Here is a 21,192-nt window from a genome sequence, read left to right on the forward strand (position 1 = left end):
TAGTAGCCGATCACTGATCGTGGAGCGGAGCCAAAGGAGGACCAACTTGTCTCTTCGAGGGCACAACGTGATGGAAGTCGGTGTTGCGGAGGTGTCGGACACAGAGCTAACAGAAGCTGATTGTGTAGCAGGTGGGTCATTGAGTATGAAAGCCTCTAATTCCAAATGCAGCCTTCACTGTCGCACTCCACACATAAAAGTTATCATGGTCTAATTTAATCGAGACCGATGGGAATGACAATCCCATGTTTGGAACAAGTGATGCAGCAGCGAGGGTTGCTGTATTAGCTGGGTTTGAAGCCATGAAATTGACGGCAAATTCTCTGAGAAGTCTGGCTATTTCTGAGGGAAGGTGTTGAGGATTTTGGATCGGAATACGATAGCCGATTAGGCTGTTAGAGCTCTGATGCCATAACAAGGTTTAAGCTTTGAATGATGTGTTACATAGGATTTGGAATGATTTTATAATACAGAAAGCTAACTAATCTCCTAATCATACGGATTGGATAAACCACATCCTAGAGACTAGGTATAAGTCCTACCTATTCAAACTATTTCAAAATATAAATTGCATGGATAAATACAGGACATTATCCTAACAGCCAAGAATGAACCCAACCCTCACTATAATCTAATCACCACAGAGGAAAATAAATTCAAGTGAATGATCTAATGGAAGATGACTGACTACCAGAAAAAATTTCAAGCCCCAGCTGGAAGTTTGTTGCAGTATTTAGAAGCCCATCCGATCATCCGTCTTTCATTGTCGTAAACCACTAACTTGTCTTGCAGGGAAATATCTACGGGATTCAAGAAAGGGGGTTTAAATATGCTGTGTGATTAAGCTTCTATCAGTATATCTGTTTATTTGTGTTTCTAGGAGTTCTTACCTCCAATTACGTTCAAGTTTCCTAGATTTGCATCAGCTCCATTCAAGATCCCCAGACAAACATTGCCCCGAGGCTGCGAAAACAAGAAGCAGCAGGTTGTTTAGCATCATTCATTCAATATGATTGCTTTCTCTGGTTTTGGTTTCAAACCAGTTAGGTAGTAAAGCAAGTCTCAAGAGGTGCTCACAGTGACAAGGAGATAAGCTTCTGGTGGCAATACAAAAGCAGCATTCTTCACCTTCGGGAAGCTTAGTACCAGGGGGCTGAAACTGTTCTTGACTGCATCAATGTGCTTCACTGGCTTTGCACCTCTCCAACAGAGAGGGAGACTGCCATCATTGACTACAGTCCATGGCTTTCCCTCTAACGCTCTCTTGATCTAAGAATGCTAGTTGTGGATTAGTTAATTTCTCACAAAGACAAGATGGAAATCTATTCTTCTTCTTCTTCTTCATAAGGAGAAGATGGAAATCTAGCAAACTTACCAGGGAAACTGTGGCATTATAAGCTTGGGAATTGAGGTAAGTATAGGTACTCCCACTGTCAAAAACTACATTAAGACTCGTGGCTGCTGGAGCGTCCCTGCTAACAAAAAGGTCGGCAGGTCCTAACATGTAGTGGTTCCTGAGAGAAACCATTAGTACGTTGATCAGAAAGCACATTGTAATTGTAGCAAAACAGAGTTCGAAGGGAATGCTTCTCACCCTGGATTGGGAAACATTGGAGCCCAGACAAGTCCCGAAGGCAACGGCACATCTCCGAAGAAAATAAATCCTTTCCCTTGCCTGCCAAAACAATGGCCGAATACATTCCTTGTCACGCCTAAACCTTTTAGCTGGGACACGATGCTCGATCTGCCATTGGCAAGGCCAAGTACTCCATCTACATAAGGAGGAGGATGTGGACCTGAAAATTCTTGATCGTATCCACACCTAAAGATGAGAAATATGAAAGTATCAGATATCCAACAAATATAATCAACAGATTCAACAGATTCCAGTGGCTGTTCCCAACAAGGCTTTAAATTAATCAAAACATTTCCTTATTCTTGTATTATCGGGAACGCGAATAGTAAAAGGCTTTTAGCAGATGCATTTACACTGCGAATGTTAAGTTTGTTCAAGGAAAGAGGCGAGCTACACACCCGAAAGCCAGAGAGAGTTTAAGATCATGACCATTTGTGGATTTGAGGGTAAAGTAGTCCCGGACCAGCACGCCAAGAGATGAACCAGAATCAGCATAATCAACCTGATAGTCACATTGATCATTTGGCGCCTCGCAAGGGTAATTGGCTGGTTTCTCAACAAAGGGACACAGGGGGTCCTTGCAGAACAAGGCATTATTCTTCGGCTTGTATGGACTGTTAGGGCCCTACATTGCAGGAGTCAAGATAGAGAGAAAAACGAGGAAAAGATGGACAAAAGTTCTTAAAGTACTTAAAAATTGACCCCAAAAATTTTACCTTGAGTAACTTGGCATTTCGTGCAGCTGCACATTGGACCCAAGTAAGATCACTGCCAGTGTCTATATCCAGAATGTATGGCTTGGGTGGGTTCCCTATATGTATGGTAGTATATAGAGCTCTGCAAATTGAAACAACAACCTAGTTATGATAATGATCAGAAGAAAAATACAATCCATGGATTCAGTGAAACCCAGGCATGTCTGAGCAAAGCGTTGTTTGATCAATGAATTGATTCAAGTAGGGATCACCCCCTGATCGTCAAATTCAGACGAGTTTTCCAGCAATCCTAGTTTAAACAGAACAAATAACATTGAACCCCACTTGAATCAAAGAAATCGCATGGATCAATGGATTTTGGAGCAGTTTATGACTACAGAATTTTTAATTGATTGGAACATGAATCATCTAATCTCCAATTGATGCAAATGAGCAAATTGAGAGTATCAGAACCGTGTCTAATCCTCGAAATCAAGAATTCTTAGTAGCACCCCTCTTGGAGATGCCAAAAACTATAAAAATTACACATTGATTGATGAGTGGAGCAATTAACCATAACCTACGAATCCCCAGAAAATAAACTGGTGATTATATACACAAATCGAAGAAAGAATGAAACATGAAAATTCAGAGAACCGAACAAAACATACCCATTGCGGTTGATATCTCCTTGAACAGGTAAAACCACGGAGGATTGTAACTTCGCGCCGACGGGAGGCTGTTTGGCAGCCGAGAAACAGACTTGAGCGGTCAAGAACAGGGCCAGGAAAATCACTGCCATGGATGGCCACCCCTTCCTTCTATCACCCATCTCGATCGAAGATGCCGAGGGGTAATGAAAAAATTGAAATGAACAAGCAAGACTTCAGAAGACTTGAAGACTTGCGGATTGATCGGGAAAAGAGTGAGTTGTTCTGCGAAGGGGCAGGTCAGAACCGGCCAGCTCAACTCGTTTTTGTTTTGTACTGTTCTTCCTTCTTCGCCAAGTCTACGCTGAAACTTCCCTACGCGGGGCCGCCAAAAATTGGGGACAACTTACACTTGGACCCCCCAAAATGCTATAATTAAATATCACTTAAGCCCATTTATTTAGAAAATACTACACTCACACCCCCTCTTCTTTTTACGGGAGCTCAATGGATGCCACTTTGGTAGGGAGCTTAATTGGATTAAAAAATATCATACTTTGCCTCTCAATGCATCGTAGTGGCTTTATAAATCTTACATCTTAAATATCATCTATTTCACTACTAAACATATATTTACTTCTACTTGTACTTATATCTCATTTCAAATATTACTATTTTTATTCATATTCATCAAATAATATATTTAATCCTTCGTCTCCATATCCATTGCACTAAAAATGTATACAAATCACTTCATTATTTTATATTATTGACCATATGATTAAATAATCTAATTAATAATAGATATTCAACGATACCAATTTAATAAAAATCAAATAATGAATTGTAATAATTAATTAACCTCTAATATTCTATATGCAAAAGAAAATTTGAGACTTGTTTGTCTTGTAAGAAAGTACATGCAAAAAAGTAAAAAGAAAAAAAAATTGTATTGAATAGGAGTTTTATTTGCCCTTGGAGTGCACAAAATTCAAGTTGTAAAGTATATATTATTTTTTTTAAAATTACATGGTTACACTAAGTTAATATCTAAAACTTATAAATACACAATTTAACAATTAATTCTTATTTGTTAAATGTTACTGTTTGAATATAACAACAAAAATTATTTATCTTACAAAACAGCTTGGTAAAGTTCAAGTGAAGGAATAAGGTTCGAAACGTCAAAAGGGGCTAATATATGTCTAACTCGATCTACTGATTAGTCTTTCGATGGATTCGGAGGGTCTCCGAATGGATAAACGCTAAATGGGTCTACAACACAAAAATAATTAAAAGGCATGCGACCCCACGTAGGCTTTTCAATACTTAAGTCAAATGATGTCACGAAATAGAAATATACTTAAGTCAAATGATGTCACAAAATAGAAATATGTATATATTGGGATGTTTCAAAAAAATGTCTTCCAATAAGAGAGTCTTTTGATGGGTAGTTTTCTAATAAACACACAATTTAACAATTAATTCTTATTTGCTAAAAAAGTGAAATGACATTCACTTTTAATTATTTTTTATAATGTTTTAGTGAGTGAGATGAATGAAATGTTTTTCATTTTGTAACGAGGTCAAACTATAATTAACCTAAAAGTTTGGTTACATGTGACACAGGAAGATAAAAGTTCAGAGGCTTGTTTAGGTGGAAAAAATAACAATTAATTTTACATAATTGCTGAACTATTATTTTAAAAAAAAAGTAGAGATGGTAACGCGTCAAAGTCAACTTAAGATTCATAATAATGAATTTTTTTTAACTTCATAGTATTGGTAATTTTACTCAAAATGTAGTATTGTTGTTCGAACACAATAACAAATTTATTAACCAAAAATATCATCGTTAAATCGCTTAAATTCTGCACAAAAAAAAAAAGAAAAAGAATAAGAGGGCACAAGGCAATTCCCATGGTAGATGTGTACCTTTTTTTTAAATGAATGCTTATTTATTTAGGTAGTGTTTATTAATTAAGATATAAAATGAAAAAGATAAGATATAAAAAGTATCTCAGACTTTTATCTTTTTTAATATATTTGTTAAATTTATCTGATCACTCTTAAAAAAAAAATTACATAGCTTTTTATCTAATATTTTTCAAATATGCTTCTCTTATCCCCCTTTCCTTCTGGATAAGTATATTTTAGACTTTACAGATAAGAAAAAATGTTACATATGTTCTCTAGTGTATTCCAAAAAAATTAACAAACAGTTTGATAAAAATTTTGAAATGCTTATCATTCTTATCTTGGCCATTCCATATCTTATTTTGGAAAGTATTCCAACATTATTTTAATACAATCTTATCTTAATGATTTTAACAAACACTATCTTAGAGGAGTATGAAGCTTACCAATATCTACTAGGATTAGGATTCTTACGGAAATGTTTATCTTGACATTTCGAGATCTACAAGAATTAGGTTCTTATGGATAATGTTTATTCTTTTTGCATAATTCTTAAAAGGATTTTTAAATGTCAGAGTTATCATATTTGCACTTTATTTGAGAAACCCCCCTAATTAAGAGAAATTTCACATGGCCAATTTTAGGTTTTTACAATCTCTAAGAAACTGTGAAAGTCTCCCTAAATAGTCTTCATGAGATTTGATAGTCTGTTGGTTCTTTCTATTTTCGAGAGACTATGTTTCTCAAAGACATGTTCAATCTCTTAGAGATATGGTCTCTCACAGATCAAAAGAACTGGGAGACTATCAACTCTCCCGAATACTATTTTAAAAAACTCTAAAGTATAAACATGCAATCTAGTAATGAATTTTTTGAACTTCAAAGTATTGGTAATATTGCTCAAAAGTTAGTAAAGAAAAAAAGAAATATTTTATTTCCTTCAATGTATTTGCTTGTGAGATTAGTTTTAATTCTACCTATTGAGATTAGTTTTAATTCTACCTATTGTCGGAGTATTAATAGATACGAGTTTTTTTGCTATGAAGATGGTGAAGAACTGATTGCACAATCAAATGGGAGATTCTTGAATTAAGAAAGACATATTTGATGCTATCGATAATGAAAAAAATTTATAACATTTTCAAAATATGAAAATTTGTAGAGAATAATTATAATGGAAAAACTTTCAATATGTGTATTTCTTTTTTTTATTTTGAAAATATCGATTAAATATGTGAATTTTATTAGTAAAGAAAGTTGTGTTGTTGTATTTAGTTAATGTATGATTTAACATAAATTTACTTTCATGCAAACTAAAGTTTTATAATTTATAAATTTTGTGAATGATAATTTTAAATTATAAAATTTCCCCAACTTATGATACAAGCATTGTCTGATTTTCAATATTCTACCGCATAAAATATTAAATTTATTATTAATATAATATAATATTGTATTACATAAAATATAGAATTTATTATTGATATAATATGATATCGATAACGAATAATATCGAATACATTCACTTTAAAAATGTCATTATAATAGATTTATATAATATATAGAAACAAAAGATTTAATACAAAAATATAACTATACTTATTATGCAATAACAAATCTCTATTATATTCTTTATTATAGAGTAGTAGTTAGAAAATTAATGATAATAAATAAATAATATGGTATATAAGAATATATATCAACATAAAAGGTTGAAGATATATAGAATTAATTTTTTTAATTATACAATTAATATTATTTTATTTTTTGAGAGGGATTGGGTGATACTTGAGATTTTGCCCAATATTGACTAATATGACTAGTATTTATTGATATTTGAATTGAAACTTTACATGCATTATTTAATATAAACAATACACTATACATTAGTTAATGTCAACTATTATGATGGTGTATAAATATAATTATATTCATAACAAACTATGCACTCACTAGCACAAGACAACTTTGGCCATGACTAAAATTTGTGAACTTCCTATTATGCCCAATAATTGACCCAGATGTGACGGAATGGGTTTAAAACCCATGAGGCTGCCAAGTAATGGAGATGGGCTAGAAATTAAAGCAAGCTAAGTTGGACGAAATGGCCAAGGCCATCAGGAGCTAAGGTCAAGTTGGCTTGGCTTAGCAAAGGGCTAGAACCATCATACAAGGTGGGCTACAAGGGATTTAGGCCCAATGGGCTACAAAGTATAAGCGCCCAACCATTTAGTTATAACCGAGTAAGGCAATATGCATACAAGGGCACACTAGAAAGCCTCACAAACACTTATACAACCAAGTAGGTAAAGGTGTATGCCACAATTTGGCTGAGAGTCACTTAGTTATAATCAAGTAACTCCACTTATTGATCGCCACCAACGAGCGCCACGTGCATGGGCATGACGAAGCCCAACAAGCCATGTCAAGCAAACTTGCTACCAAGCCAAGCTTAACCAAGAGCCTTGGCCAAGCTTGTGATCATGCGGCTAAAGAGGAATGTCAACATTTGGTGCATCATGCAAGAGTTTTGTCGATTTTCAAAAACTTTTTCCCGAAAACACATACAAGCATAGCAAAAGAAAATCAAGAATCATCTTATAAGACTCGGTTTTCAATAATCATATGCAAACCATACTATAAAGGGATCAGAAATGTACCTCATTGTCAGTCTGGATTTGAAGTAAAGGTTGGATATCCTCCAAGGCAGCAACCTTTGCTTTCCGCACAACTCCCGAACAGCACCTCAAGTGACTAACCCAATCCCTGAAAACACGAGAGGCCTAGTCAGTCCACGCTCCTAGTGGTGGATGAGAGCAACAAGAATGCCTATGTGTTAGTCAGGCTTCTTGTTAGTGATTAAATAGAAATTGGGTTCAATGGAATGGGGATTCCAAAATAATAACAGTCTCACTGTTATGTTGGAATTGCTACAATAGCAATGAAAGAACAAGAAGCAATGGAGAGAAGGTTCAAGGGCTCTAAAATGAGAGAAAATGAGCTGAGGCCGAGAGAGAATCGCACACGCAAAAGCCACCAAAAGCTTTCCACGTTTTCTTCTTCATTCTCTTATATATGTAGACCCAAAAACCCTAATCATCCCAAAATAAGACAAACGACGGGGACAGAGATAGAGGATAAGGGATAGACAAGGCATAACCACTCTAAATGCATGCAGTCCTCCCTGAGTCCTTCGTAGCCACGCGTCGTCCAATTTGATTGCGAAAACAATAAAAGATTGTGCCGAATTGCAACTCTCTATGATAGAAACGATCAATAGTTCTAAGAAATTGTCGACCGTTTGGCACGAGACTATCAACCAATTCTCAACCTGTCGATCGGGTCTAGCCTTTGATCCTTTCAACAGCATCCAAGGCCTGTCGACCGTTTTTGGCCTTTTTGTCTAAATTTCTAAAAATTACATTTAGGTTTGCCATTAACTCTTAATAACCCTTTCATCATCTCATAATGAAATTGAGGCTCTCGTTAACTCTTAACGACATGTATGTCAACTCTTGACAGTTGCTTCTATTAATTAAACCTTTAGAATTCGATCCGTTAACTCTTAACAGTGATATCATTAACTCTTAATGATGATTCTAGCTTTAATCGCTTAGTCAACCACTACACTTGGATATGCATATGACCTTCTAGATTCACTACTAAGCTGCAATCAGGATACGTCAAACCCCTTTGACACTAACCAAACATTTTAGTTTACAACGAAAATCTCTCAATCTCCTCGATGTACCCCGAAAGACCACGAGTGACAACTAACATTATGTCAAGGTGATCCTACCAGTAATGAAATCTTACTTCAAAGAGAACCTATTTGGGCTTTCTATTCTCATGTATTATAATCCCTCAATTGACTAGCATCTCGATCGAGTGAGAGTCATGAATTGATCAAACTCACTAACTCGATAGCTATACCAAGATCAATGTGGTATGATTAAGATGGCACATCGAAACTCCTTCCGACATTGAAAACACTTTCCAATCATGTATACCCTAGAAAGGGGTTTCTACAATCAAAACCACCATTAATTTCATAAAATGTCCACCTCATGCCGAAAGTCAAAGGATCATATTAGCAATTATCTGCCTTCATACGCCACTGCACAGAGACCACACAATGCATCTCCCATCCAGTAACCGAATGGTTCTTAGCAAAGGCAAATTCCTAAAACCGACATATAAGACAATTGTGTTGCCTCCAATCTAAGGACCAATAACATAATCAAAGCCTATGATAGATCATAGATCCTCTCAGCCATGTGATCTATCACGTGGGTCACATTCGGTAAATGTTCAACAAATATCTACCCATATGTCTACTATATCCATCTCATGGATTATGACATGCGATTCACCATCATTTATCATTACTATCTTATACTAATTAAAGTTAGTAACCCATGTGTCAATCCTTAATCAATTAATCATAGCCCACTTTTGAGAAATCTAAGAACTAGGAATACTATTAAGAAATTCTTAATCCGAAAGTTTTTGTCATATATTCTTAACACTTAAGAATTAAACTTTCACTAGGAAATCTAAGGGCTCATTCATATGAATTGATTGGAGAGTTATGAATGAAAATACGACATCAAATTATGATAACATATTTTATTATATTTGCAAGAATTATATCATTAATCCCTTAATTATATATATGCTAGAAGCCATATAAATCAAGCATGTAGGGCACTGACACTAGCAGCGCCAACACCATGCAAACTCTATGCTATGGTGTTGTCAAACTCTGCCCACGTCATCGTCAACATTTGACTGTAGTAATCTATGGCTAACTCCGACTGGGTGAGAGAAAATAACTAAGTAATGGTAAGCGTGAAACAATAAGAATGAGTGACCTCTCTGCTATGATGAGGAGAAAATAGCTTTACGATGGCAGGCATGAAATAATACAAAATGAATTATAGAGTTTCTCTGGTGAGAAGAAAGTGCGATTGTAGGTGGTTGCGTAATGTGGGTGGTTAAGCATTGAAGAAAATAGAGGGTAAAATTGAATTTTCGTTCAAGGTTATTTTAGATATATTAAAAAGTGGGTGTGAAGAGCAAAAAGCATGGCTACGAATAGAATTTCCCTTTGAATTAAGATGAGGTTGCTTAGTAACTTGTGGTAAATTAGAGCCCACGTAGCATGACAAACAGAATGAACTGAACATGGAAGGGATTAGAAATTTATTTGATTAGATAGTTTTACAAAGTTAATGATGTTAACACATGGAGTCTCTATCAAGAGATTTTGAGATAGGAAGCTCAAGTTTGGGGCAATAAGGAAAAATGCCTATAAATACATGGAGGCAAAGAATAAATCAAAATGTGTGAAAGTGGAAAGTTGGGGAAAGCAAGCAACAAGCATGATTAAAGAACAAGGTAGGTGCGAAAAGGTTAAAATTAGATGGAAGTTAGTTTTAGTTTATCTATTTAAATAATTCTTTTGATTTATTATGTTTAAATTTTATTAAAAGAATTTTGAAACGTGACATCGGTGTTTATAACACTTTGGAGGAATTCGTTTAAAGAGGCCTATTAAGGCATCGAAAGTAATGTAAGGGTCAATGTATATTTTTTTGCAAATTGTATGATCATAACTTGCATGTGATAACAAGGAAGTGCCTAAGTATGGGGTTATAAATTTTTTGAGACTGAACAGAGCTCGTGTTGGGATCCAAGGAAAAATCATATGAGGTGGACAAGTCTGCATGCATGATTCACTTCATGTTTTATTTTCCATATTTGTTATGAATTGTGGTTTACTATTTTATATATATAAATCGACAGCTGAGACAATTTGAACCCCGGCTGTATTGATTGTTGCAAAAGTTCGTCGGACAAAGGGAATCCCTTTCGTGGGTGTTTCCTTAGGAGCAGTCACCATCTGCTTTTGCTCTAACACCTTCTTAATGATTCGTTTCACATTTGCAGCCTTAAGTGACTCTTGTTGTGCGTCTTCCTTTAGAGAATGAGATATGTAAAGGGCTCTAAATAAGGTACTTTTGGCAATTTCCTCATACATATGTGATTTCCTCGTCATCAGTTATGTTCAGCTTGCAAGTTTAGCTAACTTGGGACCTAATTGTTGGGCCAAGGCATCTCTCTTTGGACCTTGTGATAGGTTGTCCTCTATCGGTCAACGTGTGACTTTTGTCTCCCCCATTTCACGTCAAATAGTTCCACATAGGGCAGGTGAATGTTGGGCATCATCTTTTATAGCAAGGAGGTTATTCCCTACTTGTTTTCTTCCATTCTCTTTGTTACTCCTTTGAAGCTCATCATTTCTTCTTTTTAACTCCTCATAATTATGTCTGAGCTTTTCATAATCTGTCAACAAGACTGTAGGTGGTGCCACCCCTAAAAGGTCAGGGTGACTTGAAATAGTCATTGGGTTTCTTTTGGGAGCTAACGATTGTCCAAGGAAATTCTAATCTTGGATTATCGGAGTCACCAATGGAACCTAATGTCCTTGCCTCATGATATGCCCCCCGAGTTCTGCGAGGTGCACTTCACCTTGTTCAGATGGCCCTCTACCCCTCATTCCAACAACCAGGTTTTCCCCAAGATGAGGAGCATCTCTTGAATGTTCCTCCTCATTCGCATGAGCCTCTAAAGGTTGGGGTGCCCTCGGTTGGGATCGTCAGTGATGCCTATTTGGTTCCGAGCATTTCTTCGAGCTTGATTAGTTGGGTTGCCTGGGCCAGCAGACCTTGTTATCCTCACCATCCTGTCTTGGTTTCTTGTTCAATTTCTCACAAATGGCGCCAAATTATTGTTGCCAAAAATATAATAATTAGATTTTATGACGTGGGACCAACTATTGTAGGTACTTGAGTTTTATGTCTAGTGCAACAAGGTTGCCACAAGAGTGAGACTACCTTAAGGATGTTGCCATAAGGATCTTGCTGCAAGGATATTGTGACAAGAAAAGTTGTCACAAGGATGTTTGCCACACAAGGATATTCGCCACAAAAAATGTTGTTGCAAGGATATTCGCCACAAGGATGTTGCTACAAAGAAAGTTGCAGCAAGGATCTTGACGCAGGGATGTTGCCACAAGACAAGTTGTTGCAAGGATATTCGCCACAAGAGATTTTGTCGCAAAAGATGTCTCATTCCCCTATTGATACTCAAAAATGAGTTAGAAGGCTCATGGGAATCCTCACCCGCGATAACCCTCAAATGCCTAACAGTACTGAAAGTAGATAGTTGTTCGTAAGAAACAGTAAAAACGTAGTTAATGTGTCTAATTTTATCGTATCTGGAAGTCCCTTTTAGTGTCCTATAGTTAGGTATTTATAGGGCACGATTCCCAAGGATATTAGGATTTAACACGTGTCAATTATTGAGTGGAAGTCTTGGTCTTGTCGAGAGGAGTCTTTTGTTGCAAGGTCTATGGCGCCGCAAGAATAATTGGCTACAAGCACTTGGCCATAACAAAGCCCTTGCAGCAAGGATTACCATACGATGAGCAAGGAAAATTAATAACAATTCCTTATTTTAATAATAGTAATTGTATTAATAATTCCTTACGGTTAGAATTTAATTTTGGGTGCGATTTTATTAATTTTGAAAGATTATATTATTTTACAACGTGTATTAATATAGCAGCATGGGGGAGTAAAAACACTGAAATCCAATAATTAAAGGTAAGCTTTTTACTTCCTTTACAAGATTCATTCGTTTTATGAATTCCATTCCTTTCCTTAATTCGATTCGGTTTCAAGTATTAATTATATGAATTAAGGATCTCATTAGTATAAATTAATTTAAATTAAATAAGAGACTCACTGAGGTTTTATTTATTGTATGCCTACAGGGTATTATATCGCCCCAATTTCCTTGGGAATGATGTCAAACCAAATCTAGGATTAGATTCCTAGAAGTTGGGGTTTAGTTTTTGGTCTATCAGGTGTAAGTGGTCATAACAAAGGCATGAGTTGTCGAGCGGTGAGGCGTGCGTCGACTGTCTAGCGATGAAGGAGTAAACCCTCAACTAGCCTGAAGAAGACTATTGACCAGTTGTTCTGAGTCACGGATCGTCGACTGGTGCCTGGTCACTATCGACTGGCTCTGCCATTATGTGACATATCGCATGATATTGTAGTGCATGGGATTGGGTTTGCCTTTATTGGGGGGTCATGCTTATATGTGTTGGGAGTGTGAGCATTGACATGACACATTTGGCCTGTTAAGCCCTGACTTGTGTATGTTAGGCAAGCATATGCATTTAGAGTATTCACTTGTGTGAATTCCTATGTAAGCGTAACATGGCCTGATGCTGAGCTTATAGAGGCCTTGTTATCGAGTTAATGCTGCAAAAGCTATTGCATCTATTATTTATTGTATTGCATGGTTACAGTTTGATATGGATTGTAGTATGGAGTTAACCCTTAATAGCTATGAATGGAGTTGGGATCCAGGTAGCTATGACTCAGGAACTCCGGGATATGGTTATGATAAAAGTCTCAGGCATATGTGGATTATATTATGGGGGCCATGGGCCTATGTGGATGATGCTAGCCAGTTCATGATTGCGGCAGGTTTGTATGCTGGGACTTGGGTGCTAGGTTGTGCATTTTTTATGTGGGGCCCAAGAATCGTTAAGTGTATTGGTATATATATTTGTGTTGAGTCTTGAGTACATGATGCACGGTTTGGTATGACACTTAATTCACTACATGGCATGTTGTGGGTGGTAGATAGAAGGGGAATTTTATTCCTAGCCTTACCGTTATTTTTTTATTTGTTTGTTGAGTCTTATGACTCACCCTTACTTTACATCATTCCAAGTACAGGGAAAGCGACAGTCGAAGATGAGAACAATAATTTCTTAGTGTTTAGGTAGTTGATTGTATAAGGTTATCCCAATCTACAGTCTTAGGGTTGTTTTGTGGTTTTAGGGTACAGAAGATTACTTGTTATGCTTTGTATGTCATGACTCATGTGCCCAAGTTTTGTTGGAGGGTGCGCAGATGTTGCCACCCCATTACTTTACCGTTTGTATGTATGTATATACCAAGCTTGCGCTGTGCTAGTGTATTTTTCCTTCTGGATCTTGCTTAGCTAGTAATTTCTTTTTGATGTCTTACCTTTCTCTTTTGAGACTCCCATCCCAGGCTCACGAGCTTTCGGGATCTCCAAGCAAGGGACCTCACATTAATATTTTGAGCAGTTACAACTTTCAAGTTGCATTGTTTGAATCCTTAAATCTCCTCTTAAGGGAATACTTACATCTGCATAAATATACCATAAATCAACTTATTATTAAATTTTGAGTGCGTTCACATATATATTTGTGAAGACATCAAATTTGATAAACAAATTCCTAATAAGTAAAAAGATCAAGAAAAAGAAATGGACAACAAACAAGGAGCTATTTTCTTTTTTTGTTAAAAAATAATAATATTGAAGAACATTGAGCTATTTTCAATCTGGAAATTTGAAGAACAATTTAAAATTATATTGATTACAATACAAGACTTGTATCTAGAAGCAATGATCAGAGGGAGGCAGATCCAAATCGTCAAGCAACAGCAACCTTGTGGGGTTGATCGAAAAATAGCATTGGTGGCCACTTAAGGTGAATCCACATAGAGATGAAGAAGAAGAGGTTGGTGACGAAGATGATTGGTGGTTCCGCAGTGGCAATACCTTTACGATGAGCTTGAAGGTGATGGCTATGGCGATATCAGGAAAAGAATGATGGCATTACGACTCGCGATCGAGGAAAAGGTCTCGAGGAAGCTAGAGACAGAAGATGGAGGAAGCAGCTCATAGAACAGAGCCTGAAGCGCATGACCAACTATGTTGTCGCTATAAGCTACAGGACTGACGGAGACAGGAGCAATCGCAGAAGGCAAATCAGCCAGAACGATGGCATTGATCCAACAACGAGTCGATTTGTCCCGCTTTCTCTGTGATTGGTGGAGAATGGTAACTTCGTCGATGGTCGCTAGAAATTTTCAATGAAATTGCAAGTGGGTAGAGCAAAGAAGGGGAGGCCTGGCCGATTTTCATTTAGATTCAATTTATCGCGACAAATTGCTTCAATTTAAATTCAGAATATCGTCAATTTATCACGATATTCTCTCCCTCTAAATCAATATGTAAAAATCATTCTATACAAATAGCATAACTCTATAATATAAGGGGGAGTGGAATAGAGAGAGCCATTAGAGATGGGCTAAGAGAAGGAAATTACATGCTAGAGCTAGAGGAAAACAAGAAAGAAAGAAAAAACATCCACTCCAAAGCTAAGCAAACGACCCCCTGGAAGAGCATCTTCAGGAGGCGAGATCAACATCACCATGAGCATTCGGGATTTCGCCATCTTCTTGCTCGACAGTGGGAGGAGCATTCTCGGGAGGCACCTCTTCGGCCCCATCCTTACCAGCGACCCCTAAGTCCTGATGGGCGTCGATCATCTCATCGCCCTCTGGGCCAAAGGAGTAGGGCTCCCACGGGCCCGTCAAGTTGCTTAAGTCATCCACAAGACGAGATCTAATGTAAGTGTTAGGGCTGGTGGGGTCAGGGTCATACTTGCGCCAATCAGGGGCTTCGAATTCCTCCACCTCTGGTGTAAGGACCAGCTCTGGGAACGACTCCTCTGGACGCTGCGTCTCCAAGTAAGAGCGGGCAAGGTAAAAGCCGTACTTGGTGAAGCTAGAGGCGTAGCGGCTCTTCCTTGCCTGGCAGTCCTTGGACAGGCGATATTCTTTCACCGCCTCGGCGCGTGTGGCAGATTCTTCTTCCTCTCGCCAAGTCCTAAGAGCCAGTGCCTGCTTTCGGCTCTCAGCCAGCTCAGCTACCCTCAGAGCATGCTCCTGAAGAAGACCTTCATGTGTCAACTGCAGGGCGCTAAACTTCTGCTCCCATGTCTTGTTGGCCTCGCGAAGATCCTGATTCTCCCCCCTCAGACATGAGGAAGTGACCCGAGCCACCGACATTTGGGCGCGCAGCCCCTCGATCTCCTGCTCTTGTCGCCTGATCTGTGATGTGAGGACTTGGTGACGCTCGTCCCACTTTGCCTGGAGGTCCCTCCACCTGGCCACCTCGTTCTCCATGCGCTCGGAGTAAGCCCTCCCTATGGCGTTAGATACCACCATCCCTTGAACTGCCTAGACAAAATCAAACCAACATTAGAAAGGTGAAGATACACTTGAAAAGAAAGCATGAGTATAAGCGAATCAACTTACTTCAACCAACTTTCGCTCGGGCTCGTCCATAGTCTGGGGGAAGTTGCCAAAGTATTGGCGCTCATCTCGGGGTAATATGGAGGCATACATGAGACGGGCGCCGACCCCTGGATCGGCCACGGTGTCCGTATCAACCACCCCTGGGCAAAATTGGAAATCCCTGCCCCGTAGTTGCGTGCCATCAGGAAGCTGCATCGAGGCCAGCGAAGGCCCAATGGCCGGAAGAATTGGAGGATTGCTTATCAAGGACCTTTCCTCCCTTAATCTCCTCCGGTCCATGCGATGGGGAACAACAGGTTGGCGGCACTCGTTATGGCTGCGATGGAGATCTCCAGCAAATTGAGACGGAGCGGCTTCTCCCCCCTGGGAACTGGGAGAGCGAAGGGGGTCCTGGGCTATGCTTTCGAAAGGTGGAGGACCTGGCAAGAGAGCCTCAGCTGAAGGGGCAGATCGTTCGGCGTCAAGAGCATCCACTGAAGCACCCGCTTCCGCCTCCCTAAGGCGTTGGCGCTTATGAGATGACGTGCCCGTCCTTTTAGACGATGTGCCTGTCTTTTTTTGAGCTTGAGGCGCAACGAGTTGGTGAGCACCCTTCGAATTGGCGTCTCCCCTAGGTGGGCAAACAGGATTAGCACTCTTCCCGGAACTGCGGGCATCCTCCTCGCGCCTTTGTCGATTCGCCTCCCTAACAAGATCCATTTCTGCAAAGTAAAAGAAGAGAAGGAGAGTTAGTCAAAGGAACTGGCAAATGAAAAGAGATTTCAACAACATAGAAGGTCTACCCTTAGGAGAAGGCTGCCCCTGTGGGACGGTGGACGTGTGTGATGATGTCCCTAAAAGATCCTCCGTATCCTCTTCCCCATTGCCTTCGTTATTTTGCCATTCAATTAGAGTAGAGGGAGAAGAGGGCTGGCGTGCAAGCTGAGTGACACCCCATCCTGCATCCCTTATGTTCTTGAGGGAAAGTAAGCCCGCCAGATCACAAGGCCCCTGAGACACCAACTTATTAATTGCATTCTGATATACTGCTCGGACATGCCTGGGAGGAGGGATTGCCTCATCGTAATCATCATCCCAGCGCCAAAAGCGCGGGCCATCCCAACTTGGCGGCAAATCGACCACGAACCACCGGGACTCGAATCGATTGATCTTATTGGGAAGCTCATGAAATAGGTCAAGCCCTGTCATCCTTTGCAGCGTGAAGAAAGGACGCCGCTTGCTAGATCTCCTTAGCCTATAGAAACAGCTCAAAAAGTGGAGCGATGGGACCACTTCTCTCTGGTGGCAAAGAATAGTGAAGCCCACCAATTGAGCCCAACCATTAGGATGAATTTGGGCCGGCACGATACGATGAAAATGTAGCCACTCCATGATAAGGGCAGGCAGTGGGAAGCGGAGTCCCGCCTTGAATGAAGCAAAATGAATCCCAAGACTGCCCTCGCCCACCTTACAGGGATGGGGTTCATCTCGCCTGGGGTATCTCACACCGTAGTTCGAGGGAATCGCTGCCCAGACACTTTGAAAATCTCTTATTCTTAGCTGGGAGGTCGTCCCTTCAGGAATTCGAGTAGGAGTAGTATACGGGGGCTCCGAGTTCCTTCTCCTAGACATGATTACCTTGACAGGAGCTTGCGGGAGAGTAAGGGTGTAGCCGAAAAATAAGAGAAGAAGTGTACGTGCCGCGGAAGAACTGACTAAGGTCTCTCGTTAAAACGGGTAAAGCCAAACCAAGCGAAATTACTCGGTTATGGTGCGGGAGAGGCGCCCTGCCCCTCTCGGTTAAATTGACTAAAGCCAAGCCCAAAAAGTCACGGGTGAAGGAATCTCTGCAAAGCTGAAATTGGTTGATTGAGGGAGGCCTGGCTAAAGGTCACGAGAGGATGCCCAACAACCGAAACAGTATGAGTGGAAGGATTAGAATGGATCATGTGATGCGGCAGAAAAGTTAACAGAGAAGGTAGCAGACAGCAATATAACCAAGTGAGTGGGCTTTTGTATTGGGGTGAGTGGAATTAATTAATTAATTAACCAAGGGTAGGCCTTGGCATTAATTAATCTAATGAGTCTTTTGGGTGAATCCTGGAATCAATTAAGGGAGTGGGAGACAGCAACTCCGTTGGTGAACAGTAGCCTAAGGACAATAATATGGCGAATGAATGACAAGCCCATATGATGACCGAAGTAAGGAGTTAACGTGCACGCCGTGTGTGTCGGTGCAATCAAATGGCCGAGTGAGAGTACTAACCGAATGAGTATGTACTGACCGAAGGAGTATGCTCTGACCGAGTGAGATCGCTTTGACCGAGTGACTATGCTCTGACCGAGAGAGTGTAGGTGCGCAAGGGGGCAGGCTGCAAGAGCTCTGAAGGTTCGCCAAGAATTCTTGCGTGAAAGTGGCGAAGACTTGGCCGCGTCTTCTCTTTTATATGGCCCCAACGGCTGAAGCGTGTGGACATGAACACGGATATCGAGAGGCTTGATATGACGAAGGACTTAAATGATTTAAAAATCAAAAAATTAATTTAGAAAAATAAGTCTCTGCAAATGATCGTACAAAATGAGGTTTTATAATTTATAAATTTTGTTAACGATAATTTTAAATTATAAACTTTCCCTCACTAGATGAAATTTCCAGATTTGCCCCTGAATTTAAGTAATTGCTATAATACAACCATGGTCTGATTTCCAAACATGATTATTAATATTCTACTGCATAAAATATTAATTTTTTATTAATATAATATGACATCAATAATAAATAATATAGAGTGCATTCATTTTAAATGTGTCGTTATAATAGATTCATAATATATATAGACTAGCGTATGCCCCTGTTATGTACAATTATAAATTTTTGGCAATATTTTTATATAAAATCATTACCATTGTCACAGGCATTTCTTAAATCAGAGATTTAATATAAAAACATAACAATACTTTTAAATTAACTTATTATGCAATAACAAATCTCTATTATATTCTTTATTATAAAGTAGTAGTTAGAAAATTAATGATAATAAATAAATAATATGGTATAGAAGAATAGAGATATAAAAGGGTGAAGATATATAAAATTAATTTTTGTAATCATACAATTAATATTATTTTATTTTTTGAGAGGGATTATGTGATACTTGAGATTTTGCCCCATATTGACTAATATGACTAGTATTTATTAATATTTGAATTGAAACTTTACATGTATTATTTAATATAAACAATACACTATATATTGGTTAATATCAACTATTATGATGGTGTATAAATATAATTATATTCACAACAAATTATGTAGAATCACTAACACAAGACACTTTGACAGTGACTAAAATTTGTAAACTCAATAATCAGCCCAAATGTGATGGAATGGGTTTACAACCCACGAGGGTAGGCCAAGTAATGGAGATGGGCTGGAAACTAAAGCGGGCCAAGCTGGACCAAGTGGCCAAGGCCGAATGGGCCAAGTGGGCTACAAAGGATTAAGGCCGAATGGGCCACAAAGTACAAACACCAAACCATCTGGCCAAGAGTCACTTGGTTATAACGAGTAAGGCAATATGCACACAAAGGCACACCACAAGCCCTCACAAACCACTTGTATAACCAAGTGGGTCAAGGCGTACGCCAAAATTTGGCTGAGAGTCACTCGGTTATAATCAAGTGACTCTACTCATTGACTGCCACCAATGACGCACCATACACGTGGGCATGACCAAACTCAGCAAACCAAACCATCTCAAGGCATGACCAAGCCTAGCAAGCCATGTCAAGCAAACTTGCTACCGGGCCATGCCTAACCGAAAGACTTGGCCAATCTTGTGACCATGCGGTAACACCATACGCACTATGCATAGACTTGTGAGCCATGTGCATGAGATCTAGAAACAACAGAGTGACCCTTCAAAAGCCTCTTTCAACATAACCAAGAGATCCTTCCAAGAAATCTCATAAGTCACTCATACACCCTGAAGGCACATGGAAGACTCTCGTGAGTTGCTCGAGCCTAGGAACCTCTTTTCAAGCTATACAAAGACCCTTTTGAGAGGTCACGAGACCTGATCCAAGATGCCTATGAGATGCCCACTAAAAAAAGTAAGTCACACTCCACTTTTTAGTCTCCTCGCTCTTTATAAATAGAAATGTTACCTCTTCATTCAAGATATGCTTAATTTTACGCTCACAAACACTCAAACTCTATTTATGTTCTCAAGCATTCAAGCATTTTATACTCTCAAAAACTAACTTAAATATCAAAGGATCTACAATAGGACACTCACCCATTCCCCTAATCGATTTATTTCTTAGCAAGTCACATATCTCTCAATAAAAAAGAATCATTTATCAACCTGAGACTCTCTCAACACTCTGAAATTTTCTCGTCACTCTAGAGTTATCTCATCGCTCTAAGACTCACAACCATCCTAATAGTCACTCGCATCTTGTTGGGCCACTCACATCACATAAATTAATATATTATTCTTTTGTGAGTTGTTACTTGTGAGTTGTTATAATTGTAATTTTTAATCTGTCAAAATTTTGATACAACAATAATAAATTAACATATTGTTCAATATAAGCCTTGTCACCTTATGTTGGATTTTGAGTGTATTCTTTCAATTTTTTACAGTATATTTGTAAGTTGTATTATAAGTTGTAACTCTTCATTTTTCAACATTTTAAGATAAACAAAAATAATGTCATTCTAAAAATAATTTAACATATGATTCAGTCCATAACTTTTTAGGGAATATATTTATTTCAATTTAAGAAAAAATAAAAAAGACCAAACAAGCTAGGCAAACATGGCCACCTATGCTAAGCATCTCATATTATGTCTAACTCCTCTGATTTGGGAATAGCATGACTCGTACAGGATAACGAAGGGTCATATTTTTTTTTTCCGATATAGATCTACTATTTTGTGCCCAAAAAAAAAAACCTTTAAAATAAGCTTTTTATGTTTATGCTTAAAAAACTAAAAAAAAAACAATAAAATAATAAAAAGCGCTTTATGCCGAAAAACACTAATAATACTAACACAAAAAAAGGTGGAAAGTCATGTCTTAGTTGTTTTG

At 38.5% G+C, this 21,192-nt stretch overlaps 2 protein-coding genes across 3 annotated transcripts; both read right to left on the bottom strand.

Moving 5' to 3' along the window:
• Positions 1 to 420: 420 nt before the first annotated feature.
• LOC127807402 (aspartic proteinase Asp1-like) lies at positions 421 to 3,300 on the bottom strand. Its single transcript, XM_052345224.1, has 8 exons — positions 3,003 to 3,300; positions 2,353 to 2,473; positions 2,035 to 2,261; positions 1,595 to 1,822; positions 1,376 to 1,514; positions 1,078 to 1,269; positions 891 to 963; positions 421 to 800 (listed from the first exon to the last, which is right to left on the bottom strand). Exons 1-8 carry the CDS (start codon positions 3,161 to 3,163, stop codon positions 703 to 705), a joined length of 1,239 nt encoding a protein of 412 aa, XP_052201184.1. The 5' UTR covers positions 3,164 to 3,300; the 3' UTR covers positions 421 to 702.
• Positions 3,301 to 15,027: 11,727 nt separating this feature from the next.
• Positions 15,028 to 18,548, bottom strand: LOC127807403 (uncharacterized). Of its 2 annotated transcripts, XM_052345227.1 has the most exons (4): positions 18,363 to 18,548; positions 16,900 to 18,248; positions 16,118 to 16,818; positions 15,028 to 16,039 (listed from the first exon to the last, which is right to left on the bottom strand). In XM_052345227.1, exons 2-4 carry the CDS (start codon positions 17,726 to 17,728, stop codon positions 15,206 to 15,208), a joined length of 2,364 nt encoding a protein of 787 aa, XP_052201187.1. In that variant the 5' UTR covers positions 17,729 to 18,248; positions 18,363 to 18,548; the 3' UTR covers positions 15,028 to 15,205. The 2 variants fall into 2 exon arrangements, with proteins under 2 accessions (XP_052201187.1, XP_052201185.1); XM_052345225.1 differs by having other exon boundaries at positions 16,900 to 18,548.
• Positions 18,549 to 21,192: the final 2,644 nt, after the last annotated feature.

The sequence above is a fragment of the Diospyros lotus genome, chromosome 8, assembly GCF_014633365.1.
Source record: "Diospyros lotus cultivar Yz01 chromosome 8, ASM1463336v1, whole genome shotgun sequence".
Classification (NCBI taxonomy): domain Eukaryota; kingdom Viridiplantae; phylum Streptophyta; class Magnoliopsida; order Ericales; family Ebenaceae; genus Diospyros; species Diospyros lotus.